General features: G+C 45.3%; 1 protein-coding gene across 3 annotated transcripts in view; it reads right to left on the bottom strand.

Annotated features, from left to right (window-relative positions):
- Positions 1–27,739, bottom strand: part of KCNQ5 (potassium voltage-gated channel subfamily Q member 5) — a 612,868-nt gene that overhangs the window by 9,849 nt on the left and 575,280 nt on the right. For all 3 annotated transcript variants that reach the window (XM_055433895.2, XM_055433894.2, XM_055433896.2), the window contains 2 exons: positions 18,665–18,773; positions 1,229–1,360 (listed from right to left, as the gene is read on the bottom strand). In XM_055433895.2, the coding sequence (XP_055289870.1) occupies positions 1,229–1,360; positions 18,665–18,773 (241 nt within the window). The remainder of the gene's footprint in view (positions 1–1,228; positions 1,361–18,664; positions 18,774–27,739) is intronic.

Genomic DNA, 27,739 nt, shown 5'->3' with positions numbered 1-27,739 from the left:
GCGCATGAATGAATAAGTGAAAAGCTTGTGATTTCCATAACTAAGGTTTTAGAAGTCAACAGGTGTTTTACTGAGGGCCAAGTATACGCCTCACACTGTGCTAAGTGTGCCGTGTGCGTGAGCACGTGTTGAAGACTCAGTCCCTGTGTTTTAAGAACTGTTCAGTTATCAGGCTGGTAATTTGGGCCTGGTTGTGAAGCAAGACAAACTGAACTGACTAAATATTTTGGCTTCAAGATAACACAACCAAGCACACGTTTAGAGTAACATACTCATTTCTTACAGCCACTCGAGAGGATGTTCACTGAAAAGAGGGTGTGTGTCCAGCCTGTTGCAGAACAGGGATGAAGGGCCAGGCCCAGGATTGGTTCAGGGCCAGGGGAACAGACTTGACCCCGGGAAGCAATACTGGAGCCAACCCAGCTCTGAGAACCTCAGGTTCTCTGCCTGGACTCTGAGTGCAGGATCCCACCATGAGCGGCATGATGGCACCCTGCAGGGGGCCCTACATGCCACACAGGGTCAGAAGAGGGAGAGGTCTGTCTCTGTAGGCTGGACGCTGGGTCAGGCTTAAGGAGAAAGACTGCTGCTGCCAAATCGCTTCAGTTGTGTCCGACTCTGTGTGACCCCATAGACAGAAGCCCACCAGGCTCCCCCATCCCTGGGATTCTCCAGGCAAGAACACTGGAGTGGGTTGCCATTTCCTTCTCCAATGTGTGAAAGCGAAAAGTGAAAGTGAAGTCGCTCAGTCGTATCCGACCCCTAGCGACCCCATGGACTGAAGCCTACCAGGTTCCTCCATCCATGGGATTTTCCAGGCAAGAGTACTGGAGTGGCTTGCCATTGCCTTTTCCGAGGAGAAAGACTAGCTTCTTTCTAAAGGATATATAGGATTCAGGCAATAACAAAATGACATCAGCAGCCACCCTGAACGTTGCACAAGCACTCAGGCCCCTGCTTTAACTCATGCAGTCCCACAACGGTCCTCTGCGGCCACCGCCAACACCCCTATATCCAGAGACGAGACCCTGGACACTGTTCATACTAAAAGGTTTTTAGTGCCTGATCTATATTTAAATAGCATCTGCATTTTAACACAGAAGTCCGGTTGTCCACTAAAAACGAGTCAGAAACATGGAATTCAAGAGTCTTCCCTACTTTGGAGAGGTGACTCCCAGACAGTTTCTGTGCCTGTCCCCTTAGAACAGGTAACCTTCGGGTTGCTCACCGTGTCTGCAGGCTTTTAATCCTGCACAGCATGTCCAGGTGACCAGCAGAGTATTGCTCGATGACATCTTTTACATCATATGGGCGCAATGTTTCCTTAAACTTCCGTTTTGCAACGTGAAACTTCATAATTCTGTAAGAGCAACGTATTACATATTAATCTTTGTAACTTCACTAAAAGAAGTTACCCGAACAGCTCACTAGTATACAGATGGAATGCTGGGGGAAGAAAGGCATGCATGAAGTTATTTCAGGCTCCCACATCTGAAGTGATGCAACAGGAAAGCCTGAGGTTATGTGAACCATCTCCTGTGAGGCACACCCTGAGAGCAGAAACACACACTGCAAAGGAGTTGTTGTTTAGTTGCTCAGTTACATCCAGCTCTGTGACCCCGTGGACTGCAGCCCTCCCGGCTCCTCTGTCCATGGGATTCTCCAGGCAAGAATACTGCAGTGGGTTGCCATCTCCTCCAGGGGATCTTCCCAACCCAGAGATTGAACCTGCGTCTCCTGCACTGGCAGGCAGATTCTTTACCACTGAGCCACCAGAGAAGCCCACTACAAAAGAGACTAAATATTACTACTAATTCTTGCACCTTTTTAAAGTCCACTGAAACCCTGAATTAAAATCAAAGTCAAAATGAAATTCTACTCTTCTCATGTGACACCCTCCGCCCCCGCCAGTGGTCCAAGATATAAGGTGGTGTTAGCCACCCTATAAAATATAAATGTTGTCCAAATGGTCTTTTATATAGAAATATGCATTTTGGAGAGGCAGATATGCTACGAAACTCAATTCTCTCTAGGGAAATGTACATTTGTATAGAAATTTATGAAAAATTTGCTTCATAAATTATTCCTGCAGAATACTGCTCAATTAGCTACCTAAGTTCTTTATGTTTCAAACATAACACACCCATCACCTAAGCTGGATGTCTAGACTTTTCAGAATCAGAAGTCTTTTTAATTACAATGCCTAACCCCCAACATAGACTCATGTTTTAAAACAATATTTTATCAAGACATTTCATGATGCCATGAATAGCTAAGCTGCCTAAGATAACCAGTTGCTACAACAATTTGATGTAATTCCTGGAGAAAGCAGAGAAGCATAGCATTTTATTGCATCTGTGCAGCCTTACTGCAGGTATATGTAAAACTGCTTGGTGTTTATTCAACTATTAATTGGCTCATAGACTCCTGTTATCACACTCATGGGTCCCCGGCTGGGAATCAGTCAACTAGGCTCTCTGAACCAAAAGGTATTGCTCCTTGGTGGAAAGTGGGATGACTGGGAAGAAATGCAGAGTTTAAATGGAAAATTGCCTATGCTAAATGACAGCTGATTGCAATGAATCCAAGTTGTCTTGTTGGTTTTTAAGCCCCAAACTCGATCCTATAATTTACTATTGACTTCAGAATGATTGTATTCTGATCGTTGCTGAATCATTTCTTTTTCTTTCTTTCCCCCTTTTTTTTTGGCTGGCACCACTTGACTTGCAGGATCTTAGTTCTCCGACCAGGGATCGAACGCTACTGCAGTGGAGGTGGGGAGTCCTAACCACGGGATAGCCAGGGCATTTCCAAATCACTCCTGAATCACGTGTTCTTAATATTCTTACCCTCTTCCTCAACCACACTGGTTTTCCTTGGCCTCCTGGGTAAACATCACGCTCCTTAGCACATCCTATAAGGCTGTTGATGGCCTGGCCTCTCTCATTCTTCTCCAGCTCCTCCTCGGAACTTGCGGGACCACAAACACACCTCTCAGTTGCATACCACAATTGCCCTTTCCTCTTCCTGAAATCCTACAAGATTGTTAAGACTCAGTTCTAACGCCAGTTTTAATAGAAACTTCTGCCATTCTTTCACTGGCCTATTAACTTTTATTAATAAATTCTTGAAATAGAACTGCTTCTGTAGTTATTTGCTTATATATCTGCCTCTACCAGGCCGTATGAGGTGCCTGAATGCAAGGAGGAATGGTTGGTCTGTCTGGAGGCTCTGATGCAGCCCCCTGGTGAGGGGAGGTGGTGACGGGGTTGGGGGAGAGCACCCACCGCCTCTTTCCAGACACTCATCCCTTGCCCCAACTCGTCTGCCTGCAGGCCCATGCCAGCCATTCTGGATTCTCGAGGAGATTCACTGATGGCAGAGGCTGCTTTCCATCCCAGCATCTCAAACCATCCCTGGAAAGGATCAGAGACGGCTGGCGACCAGCTCCTCTCGAGTTGTACGAAGCTGTTTATGTGGTTCTGTGACAGGGAACACTCCTGAGATCTGAATAAAACAGATCTGAGTTCTTCAAGGCACATTTCATGCAGAGCTTAAGCCGTTGACTCTGTTTCATGGTTACAAAAAAACTTGCTAAAGTAAAATAAATGTTTATTCATTAATAATTAGGGCTCTGATTCAGCAAAGAATTCTTTAAATAGAACTGCTCCTAAAAATCATGAAAATATTATATTCTTTTCCCTTAAATTACTAATATAATTAGGATTTCAGAGAACAATTAAATCACAAGTAATAAGATATCATTATGTAGAAGGAGAAAGGAAAAAAAAACACTGAAAGTAAGGAACCAATGACACAATCATTGCCCAGTAAGTACCGAATGGAGAGAGGGAGCTAATAGCAAAATGAAACTGTCCAGGCTAAGGATGGGGAGAGCCTGGTGGCTGAATGAGGTTTATATGTCATAGGACCATCAGGAAAACAGGGATGGACACATGCAGTTAAAGTCTGAATCGAGTAAAATCTTAGCTTTCTGTCCCTAGGAGATTGCTACAGGTGCTTGTAAAGATCCTGAGTGCCAGGCTTGGTCCACGGGCTGTGCTCCCTGGAAATCATGGCCATCTTTCTGATCAAAGACCCTGGTCGTGAGAGTGGGTGATTTGAGATGTTTATACCATCCAGGCACCTCGGCTTCCTTCCCTCCATCCAATCCCGTTTCCCTTGTTCCAGGGACTGGACTTGATTTGCATGGGTAAAATCAGAAAGAAGAGAGTGGAAAACCTGGGAGACTAAGCTAAGCCCCCTTGCCTCCCTGGCGACCCCAGGGACAACTAGAATGTCTTCTGTCTCTACCATGTCATGAGTTGGACCAGAGGTCCCAGGGTTCCCATCTCCTGGACGTGGAGCTGGATGGTGGAATGTGAAGGTCTCACCCTCCCCATCCTCACATGGGTGACTTTCCCACCATTGTGCTCTTGCAGGATGGCTGGCCCTGCACTGAGACCTCCATGATGTCACATGAAACCCTAAGAATTTTCCACACTTAATTGGGTCAAGTGAAGGCTCAGGAGGTTGGGGAAGCCATCCCAGGTCACAGAAGCAGTACCAGGTAGAGTTTGCGGATACCCAGGCCTGAGCATTTACTGCCCCACTAAGCTGGAGCCACTGGGCCAGGCCGGGCCAGGCACAGGTTCAGGAGAAGGTCTGGCGGTCCAAGCACTGGACATTCTCCTGCATCCTCTGTGTGCCCACTGACACTCTCACAAGTAAACTAGAGGCCGTGTTAGTCTTGTCATCTCACTGCAAGCTGTGACTTCTTGGCAGTCCAACTCACTCTGCCCTTGGACTGGCCCCCTTCATTCTCTCTTGGAGGGCCCCTCCCAGAAATTAGGCCATGTCCAGCGTGGGTTCCCCTATCCCTAATTATGGCTTTTCCAGTGGTCATGTATGGATGCGAGAGTTGTACCATAAAGAAGGCTGAGCACTGAAGGATTGATGCTTTCAAATTGTGCTGGAGAAACCTCTTGAGAGTCCCTTGGACAGTATGGAGATCAAACCAGTCCATCCTAAAGGAAATGAACCCTGAATGTTCATTGGAAGGACTGATGCTGAAGCTGAAACTCCAATACTTTGTCTACCTGATGCAAAGAGCCGACTCATTGGAAAAGACCCTGATGCTGGGAAAGATTGAGGGCAGGAGGAGAAGAGGCCGGCAAATGATGAGATGGTTGGATGGCGTCACCGATTCAATGGATGTGAGTCTGACCAAATTCCAGGAGATGGTGAAGGACAGGGAAGCCTGGCATGCTGCAGTCCATGGGGTTGCAAAGAGTCAGACACAACCGAGCGACTAAACAACAACAATAGAAGTTTAGTATGATCTATGAATTGCCTGATAGGAAGGAGGGTTTGAGCAATCATTCTAGAGTGAAATTAAAACTTTTATAAAGCATTAAATGATGAAGATGACAGTACTGCCAGGAAGTTGCTGCTGCTGCTAAGTCACTTCAGTCGTGTCCGACTCTGTATGACCCCTTAGACGGAAGCCCACCAGGCTCCCCCGTCCCTGGGATTCTCCAGGCAAGAACACTGGAGTGGGTTGCCATTTCCTTCTCCAATGTGTGAAAGTGAAAAGTGAAAGTGAAGTCGCTCAGTCGTGTCCGACCCTTAGCGACCCCACGGACTGCAGCCTACCAGGCTCCTCCATCCATGGGATTTTCTAAGCAAGAGTACTGGAGTACTGCCAGGAAGTACTCTGTAGTAAAACCTATGAGATGGGGACTCTAGTCAGCTCCATCTTGCAGATAAGCAAACCGAGGCCTGAAGAAGTTAAGTGACTTGCCTGAAGTTATAGAGCATGTCAGTGTGGGATCTGAACCAGTGTCACTCCAGTGCTGAGCTCTTAATCACAATGTTCTACTCTTGTGTTAGTATTAAGATGTTAATATTTTAACACAAAATAACAGCAACAGAAACGATACTTTACATGAACTGTCTCTTTTCACTCATGCCTAGCACGTAGCAGGCACTGGATAAAATTTTGCCACGTGCATGGCTTGCTCTTTCCAGCATTGCTGGAAGAGCCTTCGGAGGAGGCCAAAAGGTGGGCCGGTAGGTTACAGTCTCACTGCACTCTGGGAGCTCACACTGCAGCAAAGAGCAAGACCCTGAAGCTAGCCTTCTCACTGCTGGGGGTGCCTGAGCCGGCCCAGAGTCCAGAAGCAAGTTCCTCTTGCAGCCGACATGCCCCGGCGTGACCACGAGAGGGAGCAAGAGATTCACCGCAGACCTAAAGTGGCACCTGGCTTGAAAACGGAAGAAATCTGCTCAAGCCGTTCTCTGAGCACGAAGAAATCGCCGCAGCAAGTTAAACTCCGAGTGGAGTACAGCTATATATACACACAACACATGTGCGCTTATAAGGAAGTGGAGGTGCATTTGCTGCGCTGCCATGAGTCACAGAATCTTGCAAAAGCCTTGTCTCCGGCCTTTTAAGTCGGGGTAAAAAACCCTGCCTGTGAATATGCAGACATGAGACTCGAAGGCAGACGCGGGGTGACCGGTGGCCACCAGACCGACGGACAGGCGGGCAGCAGCCAGACCACGTGCCGGCTGAGAGCTCCGACGGCGAAGCCGAGAGGCGGTCTCATGCGCTCTAAAGACAGCAGCGTCGCCATCACGCTGCTTAAAAAAGGCGAGTGCCCGCTCCCACCTCCGGAAACGCTGTTGAATTGATCCAGAGACTTTATAAACCTCCTCTGGCGACTCGAACCTGCAGCGCGGTTGAGCGCTCCTGTCGGGAGGCGGAATTGGGGTGGGGTGGGGCAGAATGACCTCAGCGCCCCACCTCCCTGCAAAGGAGTGAAGGCGCATCTGGCTATCATCCGAGTCACACAGACAGGCCCACGAGGTGGTGTGAACCGTGGGCCTGGGTGTCAGGCCTCCAGTCAGAGCGCAGTGCTTCCTGCCCCACTCCCCCCGGGGAAGACCTGAAGTCCCACCAGGAGCCAGCCAACACATCCCGTTAGCGTCTCAAGGGCTGCCTTGGAAGGGAGAGGATATGCCTGGAGATGGACCCTCACAACAAACGCTCATCGAGCTCCTGTTAGCGTGTGCAGGCTCCACTGTGCAGGAGTGTAGAGCCTGAGAGGCCTGGAGGACCAGCTGGTCTCAGCCTCTCCATCTCTGCGGTCTTAGAGGAGGCCACAGTGCCTGTGGCCAGGGGCCCTAACGGGACTCAAGGGTCCCAGGCGCCCAGAGCCTGGGGAATCTCGATGAGCTCAGGGTGGCTGCTTCCCTGAGTGATGCCAAAGGATGCTGGTGAGCGGGACTGGGTCATTCACTCCTCACTGGGGGCCCCTGATGTGCCAGGTTTCACGCTGGAGGCCAGGCGTCATGTAGGAGGGTCCCGGACACATGGGAGAGCAGCGTGTAGCCCAGACTCTTCATGCTCTGCAACCCCATCTCTGGGGACAGATGACAGATTTCTCTGGGCTCAGAAATGCCCCATCGTGTTCCAGATCTTACGTTTCTGGTGTGGATTTACACTGGTGCACCGTGCGGATCTCCTCTAGTGACCTGCATTCCACATCCGCTTCTTTTCCGGTTTGGCAAATTCAGCCCCCTGACTTGTTACTCCCGTGAGAAGTGCAGCGTCTATCTGTCTGGGGCTCATCTTTGAAGCGACCCAGGGCCTCTGTCATGAAATCTCTCTCTCTCTCTCTAGCCTGTTAGAGACTGGTCAATTTGAGGGGGGCTGATCATGAAACAGATTCGACTTCTAGATAACTAGGCCCGTGGAACTTGATAATTTGGGTCTCCACTGAAGGTGTGTTGATCACTTTTTGGATGATTCACTAATGTTATTTTCCTGTTAACCTATTATCATGATTCAATAATACATTCTGCCTTCGTGTATAAGGTATCTAGACTTTGAAACTCTTCAAAACTAGTTGTAGAATCGTACACCGAAACTCCAGTATTCTTGCCTGGAGAATTCCACAGACAGAGAAGCTTGGTGGGCCACGGTCCATGGGGTCACAGAGAGTCAGACACGACCGAGTGACTGAAACTTTCATTCTTACTTTTCACACCAAGATTCCTCCTGTCATCTCAGACAGGGCTACCAGCCAGTGACTAAGGAACTCCAGGCCTGAAGAGGATGCCCTGGTCAGTTTCAGTTTCTTGCTGTCAGTTCTCGATAGAGACATGAATCAGTTCCACTATATGCAGTCTACCAGATGTCCTCACTTGAGGCGAAAGCAGATACCTCACTTGGCTGACTTAGGAGTCAGGGAAGCTTTAGGGTCACATTGTTTCCACCACTGGGAATAAGGTTTTCCTTCTAATGCTTAATATTTCATTTTTGGTTTTTTAAAGGGAGATTCTTTTTTTTTTTGGCCATACCATGTGGCTTGTGGGATCTCAGTTCTCCGACCAGGGACTGAGCCCAGGCCATGGCAGTGAAATCTTATCTACTAGGAATCTTATCTACTAGGCCACCGGGAACTCCCTTAGTATTGTTGCACACTCAAAGTCTAGTAGGTTCTTCTGTTCATAGTGTTTGGCTTTCTTTCGAAGAGGTAAGAGTAGTAATACCCAAGCAAGAACTTATGGATCCAAGCTAGTCTACAAATGGGTAACTTTCCTTCCTAGAATTTTGTAAGCACTTATATGGTAACCACAGATACACTGGGGAATTTCATTTTCCTGGGAGTATAAAACCCTGCATAAACTTTAAAGTCTGAAACAAATAGGTAAGTAAACAAACTGTCCATACATGTTGATTGCTCTTGAATATTTTTGATTTTGGTAATGAATAGGAGATTCAGTTTAAATTATACCAAAATAAAAGGTTAATAATTAGATGCTTCAAAGTAAGTGTGTTTTCAGTGAACACACTGGTTTAATGTAGCCTCAGGGCAAAATGTGGCCACAAGCAATTATCTTCAAAACAGAAACAAACAAAAAGAATATTCCAGGGAGGATATTAGCTGATTAAAAAATCTGTGCTAAATGATTCATAAAATGTTCCCTAGCAGCGCCCTGTCCTGTCACGTGTCACAGACTTGGCTGGCAAGAATGTCTTCCTAGTGACTTGCAAACAAAGACTCATCACCTCTGCTAAAACAGCCCAGATGTCATCGGCAGAGTTAAAGAGCTTGTGATGATTAAACAGCTTGCGGGTTTTAACAAAAACCCACAATGGCAGACATGTGTCTCTTCTTCTCTATTTGTGGAATATATTCTTGTCTGAAGTTTGAAGTGAGATTTAAGGATGCGGAGTTGAGAATGCATTTCAGAGGCTGGTAAGAGAACCTGCGTGCCTTCGAGAATAGGAAGAACCCAGGGCGAGAAACTGGGAAACCTCCTGGCTCAACCTGGGGTTATAGCCAGGTGTGATCTCCACACCCCACTCAGAAATTGACAAGTCATCTGGGGGCTCTTCTCTTGGCTGATCAGATCTGAGCAATTTCAGAAGAGCTGATGATTCTTTGCTAGCTACAAAGACATTCTTAACGCCTCATCTATGTTCCTACTGGGGAGAAAGATTCTAATTAAAAAAAATGTCAATGTATGGCAAAACCAACCAATATAATATTGTAAAATAATTAGCCTCCAATTAAAAAAAAAAGAAAAAAATGTGCTTACAATCTGGCTCCAACATTTTGGCCTCTGTTGAAATTTTCTCCAAATTTCCAGGTGACCTCTTTGTTGCTGATTTCCAAGGACCTTGTCCCTCTTTCTTTTCTTGACCTCTTAGCAGAGTTCAACCACAGAGGACCCTGCCTCCTTCTCCTAAGGCTCTCCTCACCCCTCCTCTATTCCCCCTCCCGGTCCCTCCATCTGGTTGCCCCAGCTTTGTCTCCATCAGCTCCTCTTCCCTTCCGAGGTTCTTTACAGTTTGTGAACCTGGATTCAGTGTGGACCATGCTCTCTCCAGGATGCTTCTGGAAGCCATCCACATTAGCACTGAGGACCAAGCCTGTCCTGGTTCCTAGCTTGTCTCCTAGGCTTCACTTCCAGGTGTCCACTGCCTGCTGGGCCCACCGCAGCCCCCAAAGACACTTGCAACCATTCGTCGCATCCCTCTTCCCCGCTCCCAGCTGCCCCTGACAGCATCAGGGCGTCTCATCAATTCCTCCCGCTCCATTCCCTCCTCTCCAACCACTTAATATCCGATCTCCCGTTACCGTTCGCATCATCGGAAAAGCCGCCGGGGCTTCCCCTCTCTCTTCTTTTCACAGTGACTGTGTGGCTCCGCCCCCGCAAGCCCCAGGGTTGTAACAAAGAGTGTGTGCTGTCGCTCAGTTGTGTCCGACTTTTTGAGACCCCATGGACTGTAGCCCACCAGGCTCCTCTGTCCATGGGATTTTTTTTTTTTTTTCCAGGCAAAATACTGGAGCAGGTTGCGATTTCCTACGCCAGGGGATCTTCCTGACCTTGGGATCAGGATGGGCGTCTCTTGCGTCTCCTGCTTGGGTTATGACTGTGCCACCTGGGAAGCCCTGTAACAACCAGCGGCCCCTCTTTGCAGCCTGTTTTCCCGCTGCAGTCAGAGTCCCTCTCCCATATGCTGGGATGATGCGCCAGTCAGGAGGGTCAGGTCTACACGTGGATACCCCTCGCCTTCCTGTGCGCTGGACACCTCCTGCTCCTCTGGTCTGGCCTCCCCTCCCAGCATCATGTCCTTCCGAGTTCTTGGTCACGGCAGTCACCTGGACACACACACTGGGACCACACATCAGCCCCTCCCGGGCTCTCTGCAGGTCATCTTCCTTCTTACTATGTACCACGTCGAGGAGAAAGTGACTATTTCAGTGTGTCCAGAGGTTTGTGTGGGTGGAGGAGGCGAGGAGAATCGTGCCCTGGACTCCTGGGAGGCAGCCTTCAAGGGGGCTGCACAGCACCCCGAGGAGCTCATGGCTCGATGGAGACATCGTCCTTCTAGCTCCGAGTGGCAGCTTTGCTCTGGGCGACTCCTTAGCACAGGGCATGGTGAGCGGGTAACTTTAAGGGGAAACAGAAGGCACCTAGGGAAGTGGGGGCAGGCGGACCTCCAGACGGGAAAAAGCAGGGCTTCTTTCACACCGCAGGCAGCCTTGACCCAGCAGGGGGAGCTCCCAGAGGAGGAGGTCTGGCCTGAGCAGAAGGTGGGCTGGTCCCCAGGGAGCCCAGAGCCCCGGGAGGAGGGAACCCGTGTGATCCTCACTCCCACGAAGGTCAGCACTGTCCCCGATCCGTCACCCATGAGGAGGGAGTTACAGGGAGGTGATGTGGGTTGCCCCAGGTGGCACAGTGATGGTTTCCTGGACCTCCTTCCTGAGTAGCCCTAGGGCTGGGGTAGGGGGGCGAGGGTAGAATTAACCTGTGGGGCCTGGTAAAGTCAGGGTGCAGTTTCAACTCAGGACGGGGAGTTTGGGGTTAGCAGATGCAAACTATTATATTTTGTTGTTCAGTCACTCAACAGTGTCTGACTCTTTGTGACCCCATGGCCAGCATGCCAGGCTCCCTTGTCCTTCACTGTCTCCCAGAGTTTGTTCAAACTTGAGTCCAGGGAGTCAGTGATGCCATCCAACCACTTTATCTTCAGTTGTCCCCTTCTGCCTTCTAACTTTCCCAGCATCATGATCTCTTCCAATGAACTGGCTCTTGGAATCAGGTGGCTGAAGTATTGGAGCTTCAGCTTCAGCATCAGTCCTTCTATTGAATATTCAGGGTTGATTTCCTTTAGGATTGACTGGTTTGATTGCTCTCTTAAGAGTTTTCCCCAGCACCACAGTTCAAAAGCATAAATTCTTCAGCACTCAGCCTTCTTTGTGGTCCAACTCTCACATCCACACATGACTACTGGTAAAATCATAGCTTTGACTATATGGATCTTTGTTGGCAAAGCGATCGATGTCTTTGCTTTTTAATATGCTGTCTAGGTTGGTCATAGTTTTTCTTCCAAAGAGCAAGTGTCTTTTAATTTCATGGCTGCGGTCACCGTCTGCAGTGATTTTGGAGCCCAGGAAAATAAAGGCCATCACTATTATAAACAGGATGAATAAACAGTAAGGTCCTACTGTACAGCACAGGGAACTATATTCAATATCCCGTGATAAACCATAATGGAAAAGAATGTGGAGAAGAGTGTATCTATATAGGTGAGCCATTGTGCTCTGCAGCAGAAATTAACACAACATGTAAATCAACTACACTTCAATAAAAAATGCACATTATAAAAAAGAATCTTTGAGTTTTTACCCCAGACCTCACTTATCATCTAATTATCTGGAAGGCTGGTTCCATCCAGGAAGTAAGAGGTCACGTCTGCGGGAGACAGTGAGCGTGGAGCTGTTGAGGTCGTGAGGCAGCCCCAGCTTCTGGGCCGTCTCTCCTCTGCACGCTGAGTAACCTCCTTCGTCTTGTTTTGGCTCCTCACGAGGAGAACGGCTTGCACTGTAATTCTGACTTGTTTCTTGATGATGGACAGAAAACATGGTTATGCAAACGAGAAACATAGGTGCCAAGGGTCTCATTAGGAGCAGCCTTGATCCTAGATGTAGTGATTCTATGAAAACACACCGTGCAGAGCAGCCAAGTGTTGCCACTCAAGGTTCTAACAGACCAAGCTGTTGCCCAGCCACCCGGGCCTGTACAGGGGGCTCCTGTGCTGTCTTGCTGAGTACATCTGAAAATTTATCCAGCCCCTGCAGTGGGAATGCACATACAAACATCTCTTTTGTATTTTTAAAAGTAATTTTCCAAGAACTTTTTATAAATGTAGAGTTTTACTGACTATGACTTTTAACATTTATTATTTCAAATACATGAAACTGAAAGTTTAGTCACTCAGTTGTGTCTGACTCTTTGTGACACCATGGACTGTAGCCCGCCAGGCTCTTCTTGTCCACAGAGTTCTCCACGCAAGAATGCTGGAGTGGAGTGCCATTATTTCCTTCTCTAGGGGATCTTCCCAACCCAGGGATCAAACTTCGGTTTCCCGCACTGCAGGCAGATTCTTCACCGTGTGATGAGCATATCTTGACTGGGGGTGAAAACTGGCCTCAGACTTACACTTATGCAGTATTTGCACAGAGCCAATGCAAGCCTGCAAGGTGAGCCAGGGAACGTGCTCAGATATTCCCAGATGTCTGATGTTGCAAGGAATATCCAGGTAATTAATGGGCTTATTTTTAATCTGAAAATTTTGATATGTGCTTGAGAAAATACTTTGTGAACAGCGATAGGAAAACTGGTGTCTCACCCCATGTCATGGGCTGAATTGTGTCTGCCCCCCAACTCCCCCCAGATTCTATGTCAAAGCCCAGGGCCTCAGAATGTGGCTGTGTTTGGAGACAGGGTCTTTAAAGAGGTGGATAAGTTAATATGAGATGTTAGCAGGTGGCCATCTGAGGCCAGGGAGACAGGCCTCAGAAGAAACCAGCCCTGAGGGGGTTTTGATCTCAGACTAACCCTCTAGAACTGTGAGAGAATAAACCTCTGGTGGTTAAGTGCCAGGAAGGTGGTGTTCTGTTATGGCAGCCCTGGCACATGGATATACGATAATACAAGGGACCCTTGACCAACACTGGTTTGAACTGCTTGGGTTCCTTTATACATGGATTTTTTTTCCAATAAATATATTGGAAATTTTTTTTTGAGATTTGTGACAATTTGAAAAAACTCAGATGAACCACATAGTTAAAGATACTGAAAAAATTAAGAAAAAGTTAGGTATGTCATAAATGCATAAAATATATGTAAATATTAATCTATCTTTGGGGCTTCCCTGGTAGCTCAGCTGGTAAAAAATCTGCCTGCAATGCAGGAGACCTGGGTTTGATCCCTGGGTTGGGAAGATCCCCTGGAGAAGGGAGAGGTTACCTACTCCAGTATTCTTGGCTTCCCTGGTGGCTCAGACAGTAAAGAATCCGCCTGCAATGCAGGACACCTGGGTTCGATCCCTGGGTTCGATCCCTGAGTTGGGAAGATCCCCTGGAGGAGGGCATGACAACCCATTCCAGGATTCTTGCCTGGAGAATTCCCATGGACAGAGGAACCTAGTGGGCTACAGTCCATGGGGTCACAAAGAGTCAGACATGACTGAGTGACTAAGCACCGCACAATCCATCTTTACCTAGACATGAGTGATATTTAATATAAAATTAATAGCGTGTTAGCTTGCTTACTGTTTTATAACTTCACTTTCAAAGAATTTCAGTACTGTATAGTAGGCCTCTCTCTCATAATTGGAGAAACTGCATATCAGCTTACAAGCACAGGGAAGTTTTGTGTTTATTTTTTATATCTCATAGTTTTTCAATACTGTATTATGAACCTGACTGTGCTGTGTGCCATAAAAATTTTAATAATGAGTCATTCATTAGTGTATAAGGTAAGCTACCATGAAGCAATCATATTGCTGCTTCTTCATTATCAATGCATGAATTGTTTTACCTGTTGCTGCTGCTTAGTCACTTCAGTCGTGTCCGACTCTGTGTGACCCCAGAGACGGAAGCCCACCAGGCTCCCCCGTCCCTGGGACTCTCCAGGCAAGAACACTGGAGTGGGTTGCCATTTCCTTCTCCAATGTGTGAAAGCGAAAAGTGAAAGTGAAGTCACTCAGTCGTGTCCGACCCTTAGCGACCCCACGGACTGCAGCCTACCAGGCTCCTCCATCCATGGGATTTTCCAGGCAAGAGTACTGGAGTGGCTTGCCATTGCCTTGTTTTACCTGTAAGTAAGTATAAATAAATATGAATTGTTTTTCACATTATCTTTTCATTTTGGGTGTCCAGTGTGAGTAATACATATAACATCTCCAGTGTTTCGTATGAGACAATATTGTAGGTACAGGGAGATGATTCATCTGTAAACATACTTATAATACAGCTCAAAATACTGTAAATGTATTCTCTCTTCTTTGTGATTTTCTTAATAACATTTTCTTTTCTCTAGCTTGATTTTTGGTAAAAATACTGTATATGTTACATGTATAAAATATGTGTTAATTGACTGTTTATGTTATAGATAGGGAAGCCTTCTGGTGAAGAGCAGGCTATTGGTAGTTAAGTTCGTGGGAAGTCATGTAAGTTACATGAAGATTTTCAGCTACACAGGGAGTTGGCACCCCTAACTCTGCATTGATCAAGGGTCAACTGTACAATGAGAAGAGAGTGTGTAGTATTTTCAAGAGTTTATCAATTTTCTTGTCATCTGTTTACTTCCCTGCTAATTTCATTTTTGTATTTGGAAATTAATTTATGTGAGTGGATGCAAAGAAACTTAACAGTGTTTGAATTAAATCATTAACAAGATACAGAACTTTTGTTAAAAATAAGTTCAGTCTTCTATCCCAGAGATGAGTTTGAAAACACATTTCCAACAACCTCACGGACTCCAACTAACAATATTTTGAAAAAAATCTGTGGCAAGCCTGGTGGAACTAAATAAAGTATTTTTCTGTCTTTTAAGGCATAGCTTGGAAATGTCTAAGAATAGCTGCTATTCACTACTATAAAAAATGATGTCATTCATTAAAAAAAAAAGTCTCCAAGTGCATTTAGGTAATGGAATTGAAACAGGAGAAAAGAGGCAGGGCCTCTTAAAAGAATGACAGCCTTTAAAAGAATGACATGGCCATTCTTTCTAAAGTGTCAGCCTCTTAGTCGTGGCCGACTCTTTGCAACCCCATGGACTGTAGCCCACCAAGCTCCTCTGTCCATGGCATTCTCTGGGCAAGAATATTGGAGTGGGTGGTCATTTCCTTCTCCAGGGGATCTTCCCGACCCACGGGTAGAAGCTGGGCCTCCTATATCGCAGGCAGATTCTTTACCATCTGAGCCACCAAGGAAGCTATGGACACAGGGCTTGACTAAAACTGGTTAGAACCAACTGGGTCCGAGATGGTGGAAGATTCGACTTGCAGAGGACTTAGAGCCTCACTACATGCTTACTGTAATATATAAGCTAAGTGACACACCTCCAGGCACCATGAGAATTATGAGATTGACCATCAAAGAGCAAAAAGTGGGTGGTGGCCCAATTCCTGAAATCTCTGCCCCTTCCCCAAAATAGTTGGAATAAATAGTCCATAGGCTCCTGCTCATGAGCCTAGGAAATTACTCAGCTCATAAAAGCTGACCATCCCATATTTCAGGGCCTCTTGCCTTTTGAAATGGCCTACCCTTTATGTGTGCACTGTGTTTCTCTCTAAATAAATCAATTTCTTACCTTTCTTACCTAGACTTCCCTGGTGGCTCAGACGGTAAAGCGTTTGCTTGCAGTGCAGGAGACCCGGGTTTGACCCCTGGGTTGGGAAGATCCCCTGGAGAAGGAAATGACAACCCTCTCTAGTACTCTTGCCTGGAAAATCCCATGGACAGAGGAGCCTGGTAGGCTACAGTTCATGGGGTCACAAAGAGTCAGACACAAATGAGCGACTTCACTTTTCTTTCACTTTCTTACCTATCACCTTATCTCTCACTGAATTCTTGCTGTGATGAGACATCAAGAATCTCAAATTCACCAGGAACAGAATCCAGATGAATTTGGAGAGTGACCTTAATCATCTTATTGCCTGAGAATGTTTATTTTCAGAAATAACTAGAAAATGTCAGAGGCTTAATAAATACTAATAACTGAAAGTAAGAATTCCTACTTCACTCTTAGTGAATGTAATCATACAATTTTACATGCTGTCATCCTTGCAGTGGAATACATACTTTTTTGTTACACATTTTAATTTGTCTCTTAGGAAAACTATTATTATTAGAGCTACTGGAAAACAAAAGGCATGTTCAAGTTGTTATGTTAAATAATCAAACAACCAAAAGAAAACAAGGAAAATGCCAAAAACAGAGTCGCCATTTCTGAGATGAATAATAGATGGTTCACACTGCAGTCTTTAACATACATATAAAATCCTATTTCAGGTGAGCTGTGGGTGGTGGGCGTGTTCTAGCAAAAACATTCCAGTCAATTGATGTTCAGTTTGTTACATAATTAAGCTCAGGAAAAGGACACTTTCGCATATGATTTAGGGACTTTTACTTGCAGACTCCTTTTCAGAATTGCTGATTGCATTGGTTAGTCCTTTAATTCTTAGATATTAAAAGTTCTATCATAAGTCAAAGATTTCCAATTAAGTTATTAACTACTGAGTGTAGCTATTATGTTTCTATAGAAGCAACCAATTTTAAATGGAACTCAGAAGTGATTAAAAAAAACAACCCACTAAGCAGAATCGGGAAACAGGGAAGAAAAACACCACATCAAGAGTTATGAAGTAGCAAGCAGAGAGCATCCAAAGTTCACAAAAAGGAGAGATGTGTAAATAATAAAGTCCTGTTAAAAATAAGAACCAAGAATGAATTCTTAAAAGCAAGGAAATTCTGCAAAGAACTTTTCAAAAATCAGTCAGATTGTAAGAGCAAGGTAGAACAAAATAAATTGCAAGCGGCAGCTAAGGTGCTGAGTTGACAGAATAAACCAATTTCATTTTTTTTCCCTCACAGCTCAAGATTCTTTGTGTAGGTTGTAAGGCAAAAGCAAAAAGCTTCAGAAGGTCTAGGGAAATGACACAAATTGGGTTAAGTATGACTTTTAAGAAACTTAATCTGCTCCCCAGAGATAAGATTTTACTGTATTTATTGCAAATTAGACCAAGGGTCTCTGATGGCTGTCATGATGGATGGAAAGAATTTCAAGGTCACTTGTAGGCCAGCAAGTCCTGGAGAACTTCCCACAGTGATGGGAATGCACTGTGTCTCTCTGTCCAACCTGGGAGCCGTGGCAGAGTACCTGGGTAGCTACACTGGGCTGGAGAGTTTCAGCCCTCCCCAGGCTTCCTGGTAAGAGGCAGGAGAAGGCAAAGAGAGCAGAGGCATTCTTTTTGCAGACAGCCACTCGGCATCCCTGACAGATACACATTCTCCTAAAGGGACTGAACTGGGTGGGCAGAACAGCAGCAGCTCATTTAGTGTGGATCCTGGATTGTTTGTGGAAGTGGATTCTGGAGATGTAAGTTGCTTTGGACACACTCAATTTTCCACCATCAGGAGAGAATGTGTATCATGGTCAGACTTTACAAATAAATTTCGGCAGGACAGTTGCAGTTCCCTGCAAAGCACTCAGGCTCCCCATGTTCAGAACTCAACCTGCTTTGAAATAACAAAGAGGGGCTCTTCTTTGACATAAAGTACAGAACAGGGATTGAATCATCAATCATAAAAATAATTTTAAAAGTTCAGCGGTATCTATACATCAAAGCAACAAATTCACATGATAAGCCAGTTCTCATGTGATCTGTCTGGAACCCGGCCTGGCTTTTCAAATTCCACTCACCACTTATGACACATCTCATGCTGAGCACAGTCAAGTTCTGTATTAAGAAAAAATATCTCACAATTTAATAGGCACGTGGATGAATAGGAAGAAAGAAAGGAATTATTCTGGGAGATTCCCTGGTGGTTCAGCTGGTAAAGAATCCACCTGCAATGCGGGAGACCTGTGTTTGATCCCTGGGTGGGGAAGATCCCCTAGAGAAGGGAAAGGCTACCCACTCCAGTATTCTGGCCTGGAGAATTCCATGGAGTTGCAATCAGTCGGATACAACTGAGCGACTTTTACTAGCAGGAAAGAGAACTTAGCAACACAGTGACTGAAACAATAAGTGGGAGGTCTCAGAATCATTTTGTGAAACGTTGTCACCAACCTGATTGCCCGAATGACAGTTTTCAGTGGTGGGGTGAGGTCCTCCACAGACACATCACACTGGCATCCTTTGTCATCGTACACGTCATCGGTGCCAAGTGCTGTGTCAGCTGTAGGAGAAAAGGACCAGTTAGATGACAGCACAGCAGTGATTTAAAACTCGTTCCCCAGTTGGTCTTCCATAGGGATGGGGGCCTCACAGACTCGGTTTATAAATCCACACGTGTGAGGCTGCCAATTGCTTTCCCCAATATTATCCTTTCTCTCTTTCCTGCAAGCTCACCTATTTCATGTAACTTGACATGACTACCCTTCTGAACTGTCTGCCAGGGGACATGGGGCCATTGACATCCTTTCTTCCCATCAGTGGTGATGGATTTGTGCTTATCCACATTGCTCTTTTGCTCAGTTCTTTTGAAGCTAATAGCCAGAGTTTAAAAAGCAGCTGTTAGGAGTTAGGAAGGCAGGTTTTGGATATTTAATGAACTGGCAACTAGACGGAGGTTGAACCGACATCGTGACCTCAGGAGCCCCACACCCTGAACGAGGGTGCCGAGCGTCTGGCTTCAAGAACACTGTCTCCCTGTCAGTTACTCGACATGGGCAGCTCAGGACAGAGCTTGCTGATGACAGCATGGCTGAAGCTGAGAGCAGGTTCTCAGACGGGATAAGAAAGTCCATGTCTCAGAAACTGGGCAAAACAACTTTCGGTTTAATTGCAAAGTTTGGAAAAGGAAGTGGGGTTACAATAAACACCAATTAGTCAGGGCTTATAAAATTAATAAAGAATAGTCCCTTGAACAGCAAGATCAAACCAGTCAATCCAAAAGGAAATCAACCCTGAATATTCATTGGAAGGACTGATGCTGAAGTTGAAGCTCCAATACTTTGGCCACCTGATGCGAAGAGCCAACTCATTTGAAAAGCCCCTGATGCTGGGAAAAATTGAAGGCAGGAGAAGGGAGTGACAGAGGATGAGATGGTTGGATGGCATCACTGACTTAATGCACATGAGTTTGAGCAAGCTCCGGGAGGCTGTGAAAGACAGGGAAAGAGTCAGGCACGACTTAGTGACTGATCACCACCACCAGGGACTAAAACTGCTTTCTGTCACCTGCTCTGCTCAGTGATCGTCTGCTACATCATAGAAGAAGGAGACTTTGAAACGGGCTGTCCTGGTCAGGCTGTGAGTCCTGAATGACTGTAAGAGGCCCATTTATTGGAGCGGTGCTCACATCTGGAACTCAGCTGGTGCATCACTCAATTCAATGATTCACTGTGTGTTTACTCGGTTTATTGTGTGCCAGGAGCGGAGTAGGGGGAAAAGATACAGATGAGTCTTCACAGCTTGCTCATGGGCCCTCTGGCCTTCTGGCCCCCAAGCTTCTTCCGAACCATGACCTCACAATAATGATCATCATAACAATCACTTGCTGAAACGTATGCCAGGCACTTAGACAAAACTTCTGCACGTGTCAGTTTTCTTATTTACAGCAACTGGACAAGTTGGTGATGATAAGCCTGATTTTTAGATACTGAAATCAAGGCTCCAAGAAGGTACGTGCCTCATTCGAGGCCTCAGCAGTGGTCAGTGGAGCTGCTGTTGTTCAGTCTTTAAGTCGCATCTGACTCTTTGTTGACCCCATGGACTCCAGCACAATAGGCCTCCCTGTCCATCACCAACTCCCGAAGTCAGATCAAACTCACGTCCGTCCAGTCGGTGATGCAATCCAACCATCTCATCCTCTGTCATCCCCTTCTCCTCATGCCTTCAAACTTTCCCAGCATCAGGGTCTTTTCCAATGAGTCAGTTCTTCCAATCTTGTGGCCAGAGTATTAGAGCTTCAGTTTCAGCAACAGTCCTTCCAATGAATATTCAGGGTTGATTTCCTTTAGGATGGACTGGTTTGACCTCCTTGCTGTCCAAGGGACTCTCAGGAGCCTTTTCCAGCACCACAGTTTGAAAGCATCAATCCTTTGGTGCTCAGCCTTCTTTATGGTCCAACTCTTGCCCTCTGCATTGCGTCAGCAGTGTCAGGACACACACAGGGGGCAGCGGAGGCAGCCTGAAGTTCCGGAGAGCTCGGGGGCACAGCCTGTCCCACTGGCTGGGGGACCCTCAGCATCTCTCCATGGAAAAGGGCCACCCTTCTAATGAGAAGGCACCCATCGACTCTGTGTCGATGGCTGGTTCTGACTCACTGACACCTCAAGGGCAGCTGGCCCCGTTTGCTTGGTTGACCTATTAACCCACATAACCACAGCCCTTTTAGCACACAAACTTCATGCCTGAGATTAAACAACATACTTCCAGGAATTTTCCACATTTCTTCTTTCAGTTTGATCCCAACCTGCTCTTAATTGGGGGTAGTGGGTGGAGTGTCTTGCTCCCAATGTCCACTCAGAACATTAGAATATGACCTTATTTGGAATAAAGATCTTTGCAAGTCTTCGGCATTGCAGACAGAGAGTTTTTACCAACTGAGCCACCAGGGAAGCCCCCAGAGAGTCAAACAGCATAAAAGTCAGGGTCCTTTCATTATTATGAGGTTAATGGAAAACTTTTAAAGCAGGTAGGTGCTGTCACAATAAGTAAAGATGTAAAGAGAGTGAGACTATAAGGTTTTCGCTGAATGCAAGCGGAACCGGGACCATCTCTGACAATGATGAGACAGCCTTCTCCACCCCCATCCTGCACCCGGTAAGACCTTCCGTGTCTCTCTGTCTTGATTAGGAACAGGCTGGGCAGAGGGTGGGCATCACTGAATCCAAGGCATCTCATTAGGGAATTTCATCACACCACTTACAACTTGATTATTCAAGGTATAAATTAAGCTCTTGATCTTTAAAAAAAAAAAAAGTTTTTCTTTTTGCAAGTTTGGTCAGAACAGACTAATAGGAAATAATCTTTACTGGCATGTGTTGAAGAAGCAGGGGCTGAGTTAGAAAAAATTCTCCCTTATTTCGAAGCCACAAAAATGGGAGGAATGCCATCATTCTGACTCATAAGTATCTCGAGATGTCCATATTCTTTCGAGTGAGGCTTATAACACATTAAATGTCTTTGTCATGATTCCTAGAGGATGAAAACCCTGCCTGACCTCTGAGGCCCTGGATGTGGGGCGCTGGGCTTCTAGCCACGACTGGATCAGAGTCACTTGATGACACCGCTGTTCCCCTGCCCTGACGTTTGGGGAATGTGGTCATGGGAACAGGAGCTCACCTGAGCAGATCTGAAAACCCCTGTCCTTAAGGGCCATGTGCCAGCACAGTGAGGTGCCCCCCATGCCGTGCTACCGGTGACTGAGCCTCCCATGTCTTGAAGGCCTGCCCCCTGCACGTCCCATCTGTGCTGGGAGGAGAAGAAGCTGGAAACATAACCTTCTGTCTCTCGCAGCTGTTCCGTCTCCTATTAATTAGCAGGTTCAAGATCTACTTTCAAATACTCTGTTCCCCCATATTTTGGAAACTGTATTCCTTAGTTTTTGGACAGAACCATTTGGACCTTACAGATGAAGAGAGAGAGGCATAAAGAGAGCATTCTGGAAACTTCTGCTACATCCAAACACCATTTTTTCCGGTCCCACCATAAATGTTGCCATCAAGAGGCAGGTGTTTGTGAAAAAAAGAACTGGGAGTTTCTAGTTCTTTCTCTTGGTCTTCTGCTCTTACAGATTAGATTTCTTTTACATTGTCTGATGAAATGAGTACAATGGTTTTCAAGCTTGGCTGCACCTTAGACTCATATGGGGAATGTTTAAAAAAAATCTCAATACCAGGACAGGCTGGAACCCAGGCCTCAGAGAGTTTATAAAAGCTCATCAAGGAACCTGTGTGACTGGATGTGGAGAATGGTGCCCTCCGTGACCCCCAGCTGGAGTCTAGGCATGTGACTAGTCACCATCAGACTCAGACTCACCCCCGTGTCTCTCCTTGCACTACTAGTGTATTTCACACAATTGAGACAATATGGGTGCTTCCCAAGGCAACAGGAAATGATCACATCATGAAAAACAGAAAAAGAAATCCCTTACAAACTGGTGACTTGGGAACAAGTTTCACCATCTTTTTGTCCAGCCTGGAGGTCTCCGAGTTCCAAATTCTAGCCACTGTTTTCCACCCTTCAGCCCTTGAGGCCTGCTCTGTAGGCCATGACCCTGTTCTCTTTCAAGGCAGTCATTACAGTTTCACATACAAGGAGCTATATTATGTCCAGAGACCAAAATAAGACCAAACTGTCAAAATCTAACAGAAAATATTTGTTTCATCAGTGCAGGAAATGATAAGGGCTTGATGTTTGGTGATTCGGAGAAATTATAAAGGAGACAGCGGACAGCCTTAGTCATGAACGCAGAAAATGTTACTACCTGAAATGGTCAATTATAAAGCAAAGGAAAGTGCTGATCAGGAAAAAGTTGGAAGCTATAAAAAAGCTTAATATTTATAAAGTATAAGGAGACCTAATTGAACGGATCACAACCCAAAATATAAACATACAAATATGTCAGTAAAGAAAGACCACCAGTATCAAAAAATGACAGAAAACTTTTCGACCTAATTAGAAATAAAAAAATACAGTTATTTGAAGGTATGGACTTATATCTATCGAATAGGAAAAGAACAACGAACACTAACAAAACTGAGGTGACACTGGTACTCTTTGATGTTGCTAGTGACAATGTAAGTCAGAACAAAATTTCACAGCAACAAAGAGTTTAAAAAAGTTAAAATCAGCAATCTTATAATTTATTACAATTTATTATCAGAGAAATGATCTTCAGAAGATAATTTCAAAAAGAAAATAAAGATAGGGCTTCCCTGGTGGCTCCGTGGTAAAGAATCCACCTGCCAATTCAATTCAGGAGACATGGGTTTGATCCCTGATCCGGGAAGATCCCACATGCGTCAGAGCAACTTAGCCCAGGTGCCAGAACTATTGAGCCAGTGCGCTAGGGCCCGGGAGCCGCAACGACTGAGCCCACAAGCTGCAGCTACTGAAGCCTGTGCTTCACAGCAAGAGAAGCTGCTGCAGTGAGACGGTCCCCACTCACCACAACCAGAGAGAAGCAGTGATGAAGAACCAGGGCATCCAGAAATAAATAAAGTCATACAAAATAAAGATAGCTTAATGTAATAATGACAGAGGATGAGATGGCTGGATGGCATCACCAACTCAATGGACATGAGTTTGAGTAAACTCCGGGAGTTGGTGATGGACAGGGAGGCCTGGCGTGCTGCAGTCCATGGGGTCGCAAAGAGTTGGATGTGACTGACTGAGCAACTGAACTGAACTGAAAAATGTTGACTGCATTATTGCCTATTGTAGCGAGGTAGTTACATAAATTTCAATGTCCCAAATAGGAATCCATAAATTATAATATTTGACCATGATGATGATAATTATGAATAGTAAATGATAGTATGAAAGTATACTTACATGCTTAGTAAAATTAAAATATGAGCCCAAATCCTCTTGTTGACGATTACTCTGGGCACTGATATATATAAAGAAAACAAGCCATAAGTGAACATGTAAAAATGAAATTAGCTGTGTCAGGGCATGAGATTAGAGGTGATGTACAGCACTTTTAAAGTTCTTTATGGAATTTAAAGATTTTTTTCCATCACAAACATAATATATGGTTTTTGAAGAGTATTTGAAAAATAGGAAAACAATCAGAATGAAGAAAACAAAATCTTCCCAAGTTGTGGAACTTACAGGAAATCACTAGTGTAACAAGTTTCTCATAGTAAAATTGTGAGGGTTACAAGTTCACGATACATTTCAGAAATTTAAGTGGACCACATAATGATTCTATGCCACTGCTCTATAAGGAACAAGCATTAAAATACTCACTATCAACAGTGGTGAAAACTAATTTATTACAACCTGGTACGAATTATGATAGATTTTCCAAGGGTTCCTTCCTTGCTACTTGTCTTTTGATTACCTTTTCCCACTATCACTTCCCAACACCTTAAATATCATCCTAGAGTCTCCACTTTAGGCATGTGCTAGTTCACAGGCATCTCCTCTAATCCTGCGAGAGTTTAGAATAATCACCTGGGCCCTGACGCCCAAGGCACAATTTTATTTTGCTATGTGCTTGGCGGGGACATTTCTTCTGTTCTCTACTGGGTGCTGCTAGGTCCTCAAGATGCCAATAAGAAACCCAGAAAAGACAAAAAACAAAAAACCTCCAGATGATATATGTTTTGTTCTAGACTTTTGCCTTTTCAAATAGTTTTTGTTTTTCTCTCATTATGACAGTAATACATGCTTACTCCAGAAACTTCAAAAATTTGAATTTTAAATTAAATCATGCAGAATGAGAAACATTTGTTTATAGCTCTAACACTCAGGCAAATCCTATTAAATGTTGGCCTCTTCCCTTCTAGGATCTTTTCCTTTGCATCAACTGATGTTCAACGTCAAAGTCAAATCCTCAGCACAGATTAGAAGTTGAATTGCTGGTTGCCATGGAGAGGGGAAGCTTTGTTTTGATAGCTTGAAAGCCCTCACTCAGCCTCATCTTATTATAGGGAGTTTCGTCTCATGCTGCGGCCACACCAGATGACACACAGTTCCTCAAGGCACTGTCTGAGCATTATTACCTGTGGCTGCTCTCCCCAGGGCCACCCTCTGCACGGCCCACTCTCCTTTCCTTTTTTTTCTTTCTTGGCTAGCAATCTGTGGATGCTCAATTTGCAGTGGAAAGATGACTCTATACAGAGAGCACAGGAAAAGCAAGGAGCGTCCCGAAATGAGAAGAAAGAGAAGAACGTCAGGATACTTATAATAGATCACTAACATTTCAGCATGTTAAAAACTAGAATTTGATTTTGCAGTTTGCTTAGCCACTTCAGTCATCTTAGACTCTTTGTGACCCTGTGGACTGTAGCCCACCAGGCTCCTCTGTCCATGGGATTCTCCGGGCAAGAATACTGGAGTGGGTTGCTATGCCCTCCTCCAGGGGATCTTCCCGGCCCAGGGGTTGAAGCGGAGTCTCCTACGTCTCCTACACTGGCAGGCAGGTTCTTTACAACTAGCTCCACCTGGGAAGCCTGTTTGCAGTCGAGCAATTCCTATTTAATTTGAGTTATCCGAAGCAAAGAGAATGAGGGCAGAAGGGCAGAGTTTGAAACCTCAGATCCAGTTTTCCAACTACGAGCCTTTCAAGAGTCTTCGACATCCGGGAAATGTAGCCTGACCCCCAAGGTTGACTCTGCCTTATCTCCTATTCTGGGTACATACTCTTGTATTTCTTGTTATACTGTTGTTAACGAGCCCCTTTCCTTTGCAGACAGTGAGCTGTGAGGGCAGGGACCACACTCTTCACCCCACATATCCATTGTTCCTGTATCTTCTCATCTAGGTCCCTGCTGCCCCCAGAACACTCAGGGACATGTCTGCTTTGTGAGGGAAGCATTTCCTTTTGACTCCAATAAAGTCTGGATGTAGGAATTTAGGACTGGACTTAGGCCTATCATTTGTTGGGTCCTTGTGTGTGGGGTGGAGCACAAAGATGAGCTGTACTTTAAGATACCACACTGATTGGATATACTGTGTTCATTTTAGAGATGCAGGAGCTACAGCTCCCTGTGAGGAGTGACGTAGGAGGGACCTTTAAAACGGGGCTGGAGCAGCCATTCTTGGGGACTGCCTCGCGTCCTGTTTTCTGACCTGGTGAACTGGGCTGAACTGCCAGCATCCCAAGAAGTCAGCAAGGATGAGAAGACCACCCGTTGAGGGGACTTATGAAAATGAATGTTTATCTTGGGACGGTTTTGCCCGACTATTCAGTGGAGTTCAAACCTAGTTTCGCCTGTAAGCACCAAGTGACTCTTCTTAAAAACAACCTACCTTTTTGTCTTTCTTCTATTTTTCCCTTTTCATTAAAAATCCCGATTTCATAAGGTCTTCTGCAGACAGGGTATTATCTGTGTTTCTACCCAAATTTTGCTGTTGCTCAGTTGTTAAGCCATGTCTGACTCTTTGCTATCCCATGGACTGCAGGATGGCAGGCTTCTCCATCCTTCACTATTTCCCAAAGTTTACTCAAATCCATGTCCATTGAACTGGCGATGCCATCCAACCATCTCATCCTCTGCTGCCCCCTTCTCCTTTTGCCTCAGTCTTTCCGAGCATCACAGTCTTTTTCAATGAATCCATTTTTCACATCAAGTGGCCAAAGTACTGGAGCTTCAGCATCAGCATCAGTCCTTCCAATGAATATTCAGGGTTGATTTCCTTTAGAATGGATTGGTTGGATCTCCTTGCAGTCCAAGGGACTCTCAAGAGTCTTCTCCAGAACCACAATTCAAAAGAATTAATTGTTTGGCACTCAGCCTTCATTATGGTCCAACTCTCACATCCATATATGACTACTGGAAAAACCATAGATTTGACTGTACGGATCTTTGTTGTCAAACTGGTGTCTCTGCTTTTTAATATGCTGTCTAAGTTTGTTATAATTTTCTTTTCAAGGAGCAATCTTTTTAAAAAATTTATGGCTGCAGTCACCATCCGCAGTGATTTTGGAGCCCAGGAAAATAAAATCTGTCACTGCTTCCACTTTTCCCCTTATATTTGCCATGAAGTGATGGGACCAGATACCATGATCATAGTTTTTTGAATGTGGAGTTTTAAGCCAGCTTTCCCACTCTGCTCTTTCACCCTTATCAAGAGGTTCTTTAATTTCTCTTCAATTTCTGCCATTAGAATGGTATCATCTCCATATCTGAGGTTGTTGATATTTCTCCTGGCAATCCTGATTCCAGCTTGTGATTCATTTAACCTGGCATTTGGCATGATTTACTCTGCATATAAGTTAAATAAGCAGGGGGACAACATACAGCCTTGACATACTCCTTTCCTGATTTGGAACCAGTCAGTTCCATGTCTGGTTCTAATTATTGCCTCTTGACCTGCATACAGGTTTCTCAGGAGACAAGTAAGATGATCTGATATTCCCATCTTTTTAATAATTTTCCTCAGTTTGTCATGATTCACAAAGTCAAAGTCTTTCGAGGAGTCAATGAAGCAGAAAGAGATGCTTTTCTGGAACTCTCTTGC

Source organism: Moschus berezovskii, chromosome 10 (assembly GCF_049115385.1).
Source record: "Moschus berezovskii isolate FMDL1 chromosome 10, NW_MosBer_1.0, whole genome shotgun sequence".
Lineage (NCBI taxonomy): Eukaryota > Metazoa > Chordata > Mammalia > Artiodactyla > Moschidae > Moschus > Moschus berezovskii.
The sequence above is the reverse complement of the archived record's forward strand: the minus strand, read 5'-3'. Positions and strand labels throughout refer to the sequence as shown.